Source organism: Perca flavescens, chromosome 2 (assembly GCF_004354835.1).
Source record: "Perca flavescens isolate YP-PL-M2 chromosome 2, PFLA_1.0, whole genome shotgun sequence".
Lineage (NCBI taxonomy): Eukaryota > Metazoa > Chordata > Actinopteri > Perciformes > Percidae > Perca > Perca flavescens.
The window spans coordinates 29,704,542-29,718,304 of record NC_041332.1 but is presented as its reverse complement, the minus strand read 5'-3'; the positions used below and the strand labels follow the sequence as shown (position 1 = coordinate 29,718,304).

The 13,763-nt window shown below is 40.4% G+C and overlaps 1 protein-coding gene across 1 annotated transcript in view; it reads left to right on the top strand.

Moving 5' to 3' along the window:
- The first annotated feature begins 644 nt into the window (after nt 1-644).
- Nucleotides 645-13,763, top strand: part of lrba (LPS-responsive vesicle trafficking, beach and anchor containing) — a 194,805-nt gene continuing 181,686 nt past the window's right edge. Inside the window, exon 1 of the mRNA XM_028592089.1 lies at nt 645-1,547. Coding sequence (XP_028447890.1) covers nt 1,362-1,547 — 186 coding nt within the window. The 5' untranslated portion in view covers nt 645-1,361. The remainder of the gene's footprint in view (nt 1,548-13,763) is intronic.

Genomic DNA, 13,763 nt, shown 5'->3' with positions numbered 1-13,763 from the left:
CTTTATGTACAAATACCATGGTCTAAAATACTCATGTAATAATACATTACAAGTCAAAGACATGCATTCAAAATGTTACTTAAGTAAACGTACTTAACAGCAAAATGTCTTTAAAGTATCAAAAGTACTCGTTATGCAGAATGGCTCTTTTCGAAGTGTTATATGTAATATGTTATATTATATTATTCTGTTTTATCAGTAAGAGCATTTTCATGTAGTACTTTGTCAATTTGGAGCCAATTTTAGATACTTTGTATACTACTGGTTGGTTACACTGCATACTATTATACAAGTATATCACGTGTTTTTATTTTTTCATGTAAAAGTAACTATAAGTGTCAAAAATGTTGTGGGGTTATACAATATTTCCATCTGAACTGTAGGGGAGTAGAAGTAAAAGAAGCAGAAAATGGAAAAATGCAAGTCGAGTAAAGTTAGTAGTAGTATAGAGTTATTTTACACCACTGCCTTTATATCCCTGTCATCATGTTGTTGTTGTTGTGACTGAATAAATGTGGAAGCACTGTTGATTTTAACTGACTCCCAGCATGTCGTGCTAGAAAGCCACCTGAGCGGCACACCTGCCAGTGATCTGAATAAGACTCAGCTCACCACTGCGCATGCGCCACTCAAGTCTACTGTCATGGCGGTGACGAGCTGAAGCTACCGGGGTAAATCAGGAAGAGAATGCAGCGCAGCTGGGTTAACGTTGACGTTTAAGCAAGTCTGTGGAGTTTGCCGGGGAGGTCCGAGCACACTTCTGTCCTTTGTCGACTTCTGCCGGAGATGCTGACGAACTTACCTCCTTTCCAGATGTGAGTTTTTGCTTCTGCCGAGCGCGCTACCTGTCAAGTGTCTGGACTCAGTGACAATAGCAACTTCCACCAATGTACGGGGACATTAAAGTCACCGTATCCTCGTTTGCCATTTGACCGAGCAGACGGGAAAACCGGTAAAGGGTGAGCTTTGCTTCACCTGCTTTCCCCCCATCCCCCCCACACTGCAGCAGACTTCCTTGCAGCTTTTAACGGCATTAATCCATCCGTCCGGGGATCCTGTTACGGACCACGGGAGAGAAGTAAAAACGTTAGTTCACTGTGGAGTGAAGCGGTGACATGATCTAGTCCCGCAGTGTCAACGACTAACAAATTATCCTTGCGCCTCCCCCCCCCCCTCCTCACTTTCGCTAAACAGTTTTGGATGGGGAGGGAAACGTTTGGTTTGTGTGCCTGTAGACTGTCAACAACTCCGCTGAAGGGGATATAGAGCCCTTTGGCTCCGACATCGGTTGCTGTCACCACCATTGGAGGTGAACAGGTGCCTTACCTGTGAACACCACCTGTCCCCGTCCTTCCTTAGCAATGGCTAGCGAGGAGACGGCGGGCTCTGCGCAGCCAGGTGATGGAAAGGACGGGAGATCAAGCGCCATGGCGCTCAACCCCGGAGTGCCTATCAGGGGGATAAAGATGAAATTCGCCGTGCTTGCTGGCCTGGTGGAAGTTGGCGAAGTTTCCAACCGAGACATTGTGGAGACGGTGTTCAACCTGGTAAGCTGATTATGAGAGCTCAGGATAGGCCTTAGATAACACTGTTAGGGCAGTAGTAGACTACTACAGTGACATCTAAACGATTGGAAAAGTCTGACATCATCCTCATCTGCATTAAATAGGCGTTGATGGTCTTGCAACACAAAATGAAGTAGCGCCAATGGTTTTACTGTGACTTTATGGCGAGCAGCACACGTCGGAAACTGCCATATATTTTGGTTTCCCCCTTGTTGCCCTTATATTAAATAGTATATTCTTTATTTTAGAGATGGTCCGATTCCATTTTTTGCTTCCCGATACCGATTCCGATACCTGAAAATGCGTATCGGCCGATACCGAGTACCGATCCGATACCAGTGTGTCATATATTTTATTATGTTTTAACAGCTGTATACTACTATCTCTGTATGGATGTGATATTATTTCTATCTTTGTTGTCGGTCTGGCTCAGGTTAAACTCTTTGTGAAACATTAACAAACACAGAATTTTCTTTTATTCTCCAGTTTGACAGTCAGTTATAACGGAAAAAGAACATAAATAAACTACTTTAACGTAGATTTTCTTTAGGGCTTTATTACGTGGTATTGGATCGGTGCATAAACTCCAGTACTTCCCGATACCAGCGTTTTAGGCAGTATCGGAGCTATCGGTATCGGAACATCTCTACTTTATTTATTGTACATACCAAATAACTTGGTCTACAGCTTTTAGAGTTTGTTACAGTTTCAGTGCAAAAACGAGGGTTATATGTTGTGTTACAGTTCTCATTTCGCATATTTCTCATTGTCTAATTTCATATGCCTATTACCATTTTATACAGTTTTATGTAACATGTGATTATTAGGTTTGATCAAGAAATTAAATGAGACTGGATGCTATGTCAGGAGAATGATCCTGGCAGAAAAGCTGTTGGAAGCAAATCAGCTGCTGCTTTTTGTGACATATCCAGGTCAGGCTGTGTGTGTGTGTGTGTCTGTGTCTTAGTATGTGTGTCTTATCTGGCTACTACCTGTTGGCCACCCTAAATTCCTTATCCAGCTTTGTCTGTCTGCAACACTGATGGCCCTTTGGCTGCCCGTAACAGAGGTTATGAAATGCCCTTTGCAGAACCTGCACTAGAATGAATGAAACTACCGGTAACAAGGAAGTTTAGCGTGAAGGTGAAGCATGCTCAAATATAGTTTGGCTGCTCAGGTGGGAGGGAAAGAGAGGTGAAGGTGGAACCAGTAAAACCGCTTTGTCACTGTGGCAACACAATAGAGTCCTTTCAGGAAAGGGAGGCTCATCCTCCATGTCTGTAGTCACAAAGTTTGCTCCAACACCAACCCCCACAGTGAATTGTAGTAAGAAGACTTCTCCTCATGAGGCTGCATTACTACTTAACACAAAGCTATTCCATCATCCAACCAGCTAGTCAAATACTCCATCAAAATGGGTACAGCAAATAAGCAAAAATACAGATCTAAAGTTCTTTGTAGATTTGAACTAGGCCTATAGCTAGTACGTTTTTTTTTTTTCACGTTAAGCCTGATGTGTAAACTGAAATATTGTTTTTTTTATTATAACCATTTTCAATATTTATTATTATATTAATTTGAATAATCTTTTGGTCTTTAAAGAAAATGTTGCAAAATGTCCCTCACACGTTCCCAAAACAGCAGTAAATCCTCACATTTGAGAAGCTAGAACCAGCAAATATTGAATTATCAACATACTATGGCATTTTAGCATTAGCAGTGAGCTATTTTGCAATCCACAGAGCAGTGTCAACGGTTTTCTTCATTGTTCAAGAGGATGTTCATTTGACAATAAGAATTTCAGCTGTAAGTGCAGACTGCCAACGTTGTGAGTGGCTCATGTTGGTTTAAGGGGACATTTGTTGTAGTTTCTTTAATACAAAATGTAGAATTTGTATTTTAATAAGAGCTAAATATTTAATGGAATAGTTGGATGCCAATCACTCTTATTATTTTAATGAGTCAGAAAAACATGTCACTGCCTGTGAGTCAGAAAAAATTATGAATATCCCAACGAGGTATTTTTTTCAGTTGTACAGTGGAATTTACTATACGCCTATGTTTTTTTTTTTTTTTTTTTTTTTTTTTTTTTTTTTTTTTTGCAATTTCTTGAGCTGGAGAGACAGCCAGGCAAACATTTTGACAGAATTATCAGTGTGCAGCTCTGCCTGTGCCCCTGGGAGTCAATGTTTAGCATGGTCAGTGTCATTTTAGGGTTTTGAGCGATAGCACCATGCATTTTATTATGCTCGCTACCCTCCACACTCTTTCTCTCATACCCTTCACATCCTCTGCTCATTCAATTGGGTTACAATCTGATTTACCACAGAGACCAGTCTTCTCTTTAGCAAGCTTTTGCAGCCTTCTCAATGCACGAGTCTTCCACTGTATTTGGTTGAATGCAACATAGTTTCCTCTTGAGGTGTACCTTAAAATATTCTAGTGTGACCTAAAACGGTAGTTGTGATGACTTGTGACACATGGGCTAGGGCTATACTTATTTTTTAAAAGCAGCTCATTATGGTGGCTTTTTTTTTGCCTCATATTTAGTCAAAGGAACTGTACCTCACACTACACTGTGGATTGTAGGGTACTACAGTATCTCTGTTTCAGTTGAAAGTGAAGTTGAGAATGAGGAGTTGAAAACTTTCTAAGCCTCCTCTTTGTAATAATTAACTGTTAAAATTTAAACTGGTATCCATAATGTTTTTAACAAAAAAGGTAATATCTCTGGGTGGATTATCCTAAACACACAGCTACATATTAACTGTAGGCTCTCACTGTAACTGTAGTCTCTTATATTCTGCTACTGAGAAATGTTGGCTGTTATGGCTTGTTGGATCGTACCTGTCTTGGTTGAAAATATCAGTATTTTTTTAAAGCAGAGCTACTTTGCTGGAGGCAGTGAACTTCACAACATTTTCCCCCCCATTTCATTTATTTTTTCATGTATTGAAACCAAGCATAAGTACAGTGGTATCACATTCAAAGATGTAGCATGATTTCTGTTTTTTTTTATTTACATTTTTTTGAATGACCATTGTCCTTATTACAAGTCGGTGTAAAATCAAAATGATTTTGAAGCTGTTATTTTAAGGTAAAACGGTTACGCAATGTTGCTTTAGAGCAGCAATGAACAATATATTTTACACTTTATCAAAGGACTAATAATAATATGAAAGGCCTACTCACAATCCACTGAGTGTCATCTCATTGTTTTCTCATGGTTTGTGGCACCAAAAAAATCAAAACCAAACTGGTTCAGATAAAGTGCGAGGCAGCATCTCGCAGCCCACACGATCACACAAACTGATAATGCTTTTTACACTGCACAACGGTACTGGTGATGAACAAAGTTTACCATTTTGCAAGCCAGCAGACCATTGGAGACCTATTAATGGCTATCTGTCAAATTCCAAATGGTCCAATGGTCACTGCTGTTTCAGCCCTATAATTTGGTCTGCCAACTCTTGAGAAAAATATCTGCGTCTCTTGCATTTGGTAAATGTTTGACTTTCTTTCCCCAGTCACTCGTTTACTTCATCTTTTCAGGCAGGTAGCATGCAGTCACCTTGTGTAAGATCCTGTGCTGTAATTACGACCCACAGTTTAAAGGTGCTCTAAGTCAGTGGTTCCCAATCTTTTTTCCTTGGCGCCCCCCCTACTCATGTCTAAGAAAAGCTGAGCAATACTTTGAACGTCAACAAGAAGTGACGTCACCCAACATCGCTTAGAGCACCTTTTAACAGGAAGCAGCGTTGATTTGGTTTTCTTGGTCTGGCTTACCAAAACAATATGCTCGAGGCTGCAAGGAGCTGCAAAGTGGGGTGTTAATTTTCAGTCAGGTTGTTTCTGCAACAAACACTGCTCCTGACTGATGTATCTGTCTACTCTGTCACTTTCTGTTGACATTAAGGTGTGAAGTACATGTTGTTTATGCAAAGCTGGCGAGCCGTTAATACGGAAGGTACGACTTGTTTATTCAAAGACGGTTTTCTTATTTAATACATCATCAGACATAATGGCATCTCCTGATGTAGGATAATAATAGATGAGGCCGAGATGATTTCCACAATGCAAAATGAGTGTTCCCAGCACCAAGGTTCCCTGGATTAAGTGGCAATATCAACGTTAAAACATTTGCCACAGAAACATGTAAATGAAATGCAAATATTGGGGCCAGTGTGTACAGTTTATGTTGATAGTGATTTTTTTTTTTTTTTTTTTTTTTTGAGGATCCAGTATTAAGCTATTGGTCCTCCATTATATCAGTCAACCCCTTTTTTAAAAAAGAAGAGAAAAAAAAAAGCTGTTAACTACGTCAACAACAGCATCACCTGCTCCAATATCACAGTAACGTTACAATGCTGCCTTCCACTGAGTAGAGTATAGAATCTTGCAGGACTCTGTAAACCATTGACGAATGTCGAGCTCTGTGGCTCATGGCTCCTCTGTGACACAGGAGATGGGTGACCTTGTTGTGTGGAATGTAACGCTGGCTTTACCTGAAGTTAAGGTCATAGGGTTGGATGCTGGCTCTGTGGACAGCAGTGGAAACCAAAGCTATCCGTGCACATGGTTGTGTTCATGTCCTTGTTTCTTTCCCATATGAATTTGAAGCGTTACATTAAGGAACTTTTAAGGATTTATTTCATATTTGTTTATGTCCATTTTGGGGACTCAAAATGAATTCACCCATGTCCGAGGGCCTCAAAACCAAGGGGATTCTGTTCCTTTACAGGACTTTTTGGAAAACAACCATTGATTTAGATCGTAACAGCCATTAACAAAATGCTTCATATTTTTATCTATCTATCTATCTATCTATCTATCTATCTATCTATCTATCTATCTATCTATCTCAGTCTAAATCCAATTTATCAAATCTTTACTGTAGTTTAAAGGTCCTCTTATATTTCATATCTGTTTTCATGCTAAGTGCTTGCATGTAGTTTCCTTGGAAGGGTCAACTGCAGAAAAAGTAGACACCTTGCTTTGTTCTGAATTTTAGGCTTTCTGTACCTCGACTTGTGTCAAAGAGAAAATCTGGTTTATTGTTTTTGTTCCGAATAATTATTATTATTATTATTATTATTAGTAGTAGTAGTATTATAAGGTGTCGTTCTTTGGTTGAACATACATAGTATCTGTTTGGTGCGTTGTTGCCCACTTTATCTCTCGTACTGATGTTGACACAGAGATCCTCCTTTTGAGATGTGGGCAGTCCATAAGTAAAATTTAATAAACTGCATCCTCCCTGTGAAGCTTCTTAAAATAGGAGTACCTTTTCTTTCACACCACTGCAGGGGAGAATCATGCAGCTGTGCTCTGAAATTTAAACTGTATCAGGTTTTTAGAACCGTGAAATAGATTTTGGTATCGGCACAGGCTATTTTTTTTCATTTCCTAAGTAGCGTGTGTAGTGAGATAAGGTATCAAAAGTATATAATATACAAGTAATATAACCACTTTATACCATTGGTATCCAGCCGTGGAGATGCTTTTGGTTGTATGTGCCAAGGTTTCTTTGTGACTCAAGGTAAACCGTTACAAGGTTTAACAATGACTATTTTCCTGCTTACTCCTCGCATGGGAAAAAAAACGCAGTAGGAGAGTAGGAGATCAAAGTCCTTCTAGGTTTAATGATGTGGCCTTTCAAAATAAATAATCACTGCAATAACGTTAGTCATGACCCCGAGGATCAGTATGACAGTGTCTTTTAATTCCCTGCCAACCAGTAACCGGAATGCAATAAACGCACAAACTATCCCTTCAGTTGTACACAATAACACAAAGTGGTAGGGCAGCGAGGGCGATCCTCGTCCTCTCTCCAGGCATGCTCTGCTCTCTCCGGCAGTAACAAAGAGCCCTCTAATCTGACACATGAATGAAACCCTATCTGCCTCTCTCCGGTATCTGTTGCATCAGCCCAATTCCACGGTCACACCTTTTCCCCCTTTTCTCCACTTGGAAGCACTTGAGGGCTGTTGTCTAAATAAGCATGACTCAACTCCGTTTATGGTCGCAAGTGTGTCCATTTTCGTCATTTTACCATTGCGTTCAGTGCTCGTTGTGTCCGTAAGTTTTGTCCTTCAACAAGAGCGGCTGTAACGTCTCGTCAGTTACAGAAGTAAAATCAACACCGTGAGCGTCTTGAGGCTGAGCATGCAGGTTTGACTAGCCAGCATGCAATATGGCCACCACTGAAATTTGTTTTCTGCTTACCTGTATAGTCCTTATTTAAACCCCAAGCAGATCCGATAATACACCCATCATGCCTCCTCACCTACTGTGTGCTGACAAACAAGCAGATGGCCTCAGGATTTAACGATGTTTGCAAGAGATGTGCATCAACGAAGGGATAATAATGTTTTTTTTTTTTCTCTTTTTAAGAAAGCTTAAGATACCGTATTTCGGGGCTTTGTAGCAGTGAAATATCTCTGAAATGGTGTCTTTTTCAAACTCAACAGATATTTGATTTGACGATTGTTAGCAGTGTCGTGAGCAGCCCATAGGTTTTCACATCTGCTTTTGGACACGGTGCTTATGAAAACTCTCTCAAATGATTGTTGTCTTTTGCTCCTTGAGATTAGACCTATGGACTACTTTGTTGTTGTTGGGTTAGGGTTATTTTGTGCTGGCTGTCACAGTATTTTGACACAGCTCAGAATAACCAATTAGTTTCATTGTTTAAACACGTTCCAGCCTAATGAGCATGATTCTAATAATTTGCTTGGATTTGGTGTGCTTATTTACAGACTAATTATTGGGTTCCCACTCTTTTGTAGACCAATTGGTGTGTGTACAGTTGGTAAACATGGAAACGGAATACATTTTCTACAAGACATGATGCTTTCCAAAGTCTTGTGTGTTAGAGAGAAGATACAATAGAAAAAAACATCTTATCTGTTGTTCACTTGGTTTAAAAACTGTCAGAATAAATACCAATTATTGCAAACCCTTCAAAAAGACAAATTGTTTTTTTTCCTTCAATCTATATTCCTCATCCTTGTTTGTTAATAAATCGGCAAAGCCATATTTTCCTCATGAGTAGTGTCTCTCAACCAACAGCAGACCTCATTCTCTATTCAAAGCATTCAAATTCAACTTAGCCTTTAAATGTTACGGAGTGTTAAGTGAAAGATTAACCAGTCACAATCATTTCTCTACATCTCCAGTTGTTGCAGTCAGTGACACTGCCTGTTTTTAGGAAACCGGGCCATAGTGGAATCTGCTTCTTGGCCTACATATATCTTCTTAATGTTTCTTCTATAAACAGTGCCAGCTCACAAAGTCATTTTAACAGAATGCTACTGGTTATGCTGGAGGAAGCTGGGAACAGGATTTGTTGTGGTAGACTCTCAAAGACCAAACCGTTAATTAAACTGTGCCCCAGAGTCAGCCACAGGAGCAATTAGAAACTGTATGGCCTATATAAAGAGCAAACCTGTGGTGTGTTAAAAATGCCCTTCTGTGCTGCAGCTTCATTTTGACTTTCTGATTTGACATAATCTTGCCCAGTGCAGCTTTGTTGTTGATGTAGTTGCACGCACCGATGCACAAATTACACCTCGCTGGGCTTTTGCATGATCCCTCCCTTCACCGTCCATCCATTTCAATGCTGCTTATTCAACTCAAGGTAGCAGTGGCAACAGACAGGGGTAAGGGGGGGTCATTATAGTTAAAAACACAGGAGAGAAAAAAATGTAACTTTGATGGTTTCAATGTATAATGTTTTACTCCTCTCAATAAAAAAAAAATAAAAAAATGCATTTTATAGTCCCAATGACTAATACATACTGGTTGCACACACCATGCAAACACTATACCTACTGCCACCTTTATGTGCTAGCACGTGTTGGAACACTATAACAGAGCTTTTGGCTTAATGGGAAGCAATATTAACCTCCCAGCCCTCTATCTTCTCTTCACAGTAGAGGGTGTAATGATATGCTAATACCGCTGGCCTGCCAGCCAAGTTTCTCTGTTGGATGCTGGGAAAGGTGTGAATATTAAAACATAATATCAAATGCTGCTCCTTTTGTAAAAGAAATGTTATGTTGAAGCCTTAAGGTGTTGGCTCACTCTAGTCCCTGTGGGAGAGATTTCTCAAAGGAAAACACAATATAATTGTTAAGCGAGATCACAGGCGCTTTTAAGAGGTTTAATGCTATGAGCCTCAATCCCAACACATGTTTTTCCTCTCTAATGTTCTGTAGCACTGTCCACCTTTTTTCCCCTTGTTTTTAGGCAGATTACACCTGTAAATATTACACCAAATTGTATCTTGTTAGGTCTCTTGTGATGAGGCGATGTGAAATGGCTTTTTAAGGCTCACTGTGATAGAATTGGGAATCTGGCAAACAGCACATTGTCTTTGCATAATGCACCATGGTCTGAAAAGTTGTGCTTTCTATTTCCAATGCAATTGCATCATATTGCCATCATTATTTTTCAATATGAGTCAGTGTCACAAGATATTTATGCTATTCTTTCAGTATAGGGCTTGATGTCAGAGCATTCTTAACCCCTGTACACTTTACTCAAATTAATTTAGTTATGTTTTGAGCAAATGTTGAGTAATTACTGTACATGCCCCAAGATTAATTTGCACACAAGAACACAGTGTTTCCAATGAGCTCTTAGCAGTCATTAGAACTGCGATACTTGGAGACCCCTCATTGTGAGTCGATATAAATGGCTCACATGCAGTCACCACTAAGTTAGCAACTCCCCATGCACTGGGAAGGATAGTTGGCAGAGACAGGTTTTTAGGTGATTCTTGGATAGAAAAGGAGGGAGAAAGGGGATGACATGCAGCAAAGGGCCGCAAGTCGAATTTGAGCCCAGGCCGCTGCAAAGGACCTACATGGGGCGCACACTCTACTGGGTGAGCTAGAGGTTGCCCCATTCTTTTTGTTTTTGCAATGATCTATGCTTTTGTTTTAAGTTAATACTTTTTTAGTCCAAAATGTGCAGTAGGTTTTACGGTGGCACAGTGCAGCATGAGTCATTGCCCTCTATGCTCTAGATATAACGTAGCTTTATGATTTCATGGGTAGATGGCGACGGTGGTGATGATATCTAACAATGTTTTATCGCAAACAAATCAGCCTTTTTCCAACGGGACTGTCCCTAAATACTGACACAATGGTGACCAATTAGGTTTTCCCCCCTCCATGCTTGTAAGCAAATGTTCTAGTTGCAGCCTTTGGTATATTCTTCTTTATTAGTCATGGGTTAAACTGCATGATTCCACTCCTTTTAAAGAGATCTGCTTTAGCCCATCCCTTAGTTGTTTGGTAGTTTAGTTTGTCAAATTATAGCCATGCATATAACTTGGCTATGCTTGTGATAGAGCTGTCATGTTGAAACTGGGTTATTTTGAGGTGAGACTCACCTTGACATATAAACTACACCCTTTTGATTATACGTACACATACAGTATGCAGGCTTTACGTGCACACCTGCAATGTGTGTATCCAAGACCAGGTGTCATGACAACAATCCAAACTTCTTCCCTGACTGGAAATTTGGGGGTGTTACTGTGTAAGCTTATATCAGTCTGAATGGGAAACATAAAACGGGGCCTGTTAGACTGAAGTTTTTCTTAATGTGCTACATCAAAACTTTTAGGCTGGTTTCAGATCTGTAATGTATAACAATGTAACCATGAAGCCGAGCAAATTATTACTGTGCCTTGCTGTGTAATATGGACTGTGCATGGTGCTGGAATGAGGATCGATAGAATCGATAAAAAGGTGAAACTGCTTCATTTTTTTTTTTATTCAAATTTGAAATTTTGAGGATCATATTAACCAAGAGACATTTGTGTCTCCCAAAATCAAATTACAAGATTGATCTCTTTTCTAACAGCAGTTATGTTACAAACAAGATGCAGTGACTCTTAAGTTATTAGTAATTATCATCCTTTTTTATTTTACATTGTTTTGAGAGAGATAATGGCTTTAAATTATTAGTAAATGTTCTGGCTTTGACTGTAGCATAGCAGTTCTTTTATGTCTAGATATATTAGCCTACATGTGCAGGGCGGTAGATCTAGGCAAGGCTGATGTACAAACCCAGAGTTGGAACTAAAGCTATGGCAAGAGGAATTCAAACTTTATCAGACAATTTAATAAATCAATGATACCGTCTGGCTCAAGGCCGGCAAAAAAAGGGAGGTCACACACAGAGTAACCAAAAAGTAATTTATTTAACTAAATGGACTAATAACACAACTTAACTCAACATAAATGCAATAGTGGGGTGTGTAAATGTAGAAGACATCAGTCGTGTTTGCCATGCGTGGATGGGTGAATGAATGGTGTGATGTGTGTTGTAAGGTGTAACAAAACCAAACCAAGAACAAAATGGTGGATGGATACAGTAGTACCAGCTGAGAGAGAGAGTGAGACTCCCAGGAGGGCAGTCTTTTATGCCTATTGTAAGCCACGCCCAGATGGCCAGGTACAGACGACCCTCCCAGCTCCACCTAACAGTACCTGCAGACAAAGGAGCAGAACATGACAGGCAGGCAGATTGGGAGGGGTCGTCACAATCAAATACATTAAAATAATACTGAAACAAATGAGCATGCATAACATGGAGGCCTGTATCTTCACTGCACCTGTAACCCAGGGTTTCCACCGGGTGCGTCTGTGCCGCGGCTTTGTTCCGTCCTCTGTCACGCGCCATACCATACCGGGAGCATCTAAGAAGCTGAGTGTCTTGCCTATCCAACTCGCAGAATTTATTGTCTCTACAAGTACTTGAAAGAACAATCACGTGTTTATTAAGCTAGTATCTACCTTCCACTCCAAGCACTCCTGCAATTAAACTCCATGCCTTCTCTTTTCTGGCGTTGTCCCAAAAGGATCTGTGGTGTCTGTTTTTCCACCTCCAAGATGAATCTCTCGTTGTCCATGCTGTTGCACAGGAGACATGTACGATATCGGGTGGTACCTTTTTGGTAAATTGACGCTCTTGCTGTTTTACTTCCTGTGCAGCTGTCCGAAACGCCCCCACGGCTCGCGTGAAAATAGACCTGCCGTGTATCTTTAGGGGAGCGGAGAGCCGCTTCACGCATGCTTCTGGGACGTGCCGTGACGCGGGTGATGGAATACCAAACAGTGACTTGAATGGCCGCGGCGCCTCCGGAACGCAGATGTGCCCGGTGGGGGGCGGTCTGTGTTGGCTGTCCAGTGAATGTTGCTAAAAAAAAACAAAACTGTCCCTTGGTTGCCGACCACTAGATGTTTCCTTTACCCTTGACCTACTTCCACACCCTCTGCATCAGCAACTCATCTGTTGCCAAGGTCTGGCATGCAACCTGTAGGGAATACAGGCAACACATAAGAGATGCAGTCCATAAATAAACCCCACACTATAAAATGTAACACAGTATTTACTGTTAAAGGTCCTCAAGTACAAGTTCCTGTTTCTTATAAATCTGTGTCTTGCACTCAGAACTACCACCTGCTATACTGTAAGGTATCAGTGGCCCACAGCAACAAAAGGAAACTCTTCACTTCCTGAGTGCCATGATATTGCTAAAATGTCAGCCACTAAAACAGTTAATTGCTCTTGAATAAACTCAGTGGCATCCTTTACTTCTTTTTGCCCTGTATAAACGTCAAAGCTTTGCTCACACTATTTAAGTTGAGTTAAATGTCAAACTCTAATACAGTATTTCAGTGTCTTCTTTAAGCCTAATTATTTACATAAAAATACAACTAAGTTTGGGTAGCTGCAATAGGCCCCCCTTTTATTTTGAAAGATTATGTTTTGGTTTGTGTGCATTTCTTTGACGTTCCAGGCTCTGCTTCAGGTGAAGAAGTAGAAGAAGAAGAAGTAGGAGGATGAGGAAAGGTTGTGGAAGGTGGAGTGTGCATAGCCTAAATTAATGAACTTGTCTGGGATATATGGGGCTAAGTTGAAGGCCATGCAATCCACACCCAGATATTTAATCACCTGCCAGAACCACAGAGTAGGCATTTTGTGCGTGTGTGCGTATCTTCCTGTACTCTTGATAGGATTACGGCATGTTGTGAAACTAATGTTTATTAGTTGACGTATTGAATGCATACCGTTAAATTGAAACACAGCACTTTGGGGCAGATGTAAAAGGATTATGTTAAACCTTTTGGCAAGTGTACTTCTATTGTGACATTTATTCCTTCAATCGGGCTGAATAAT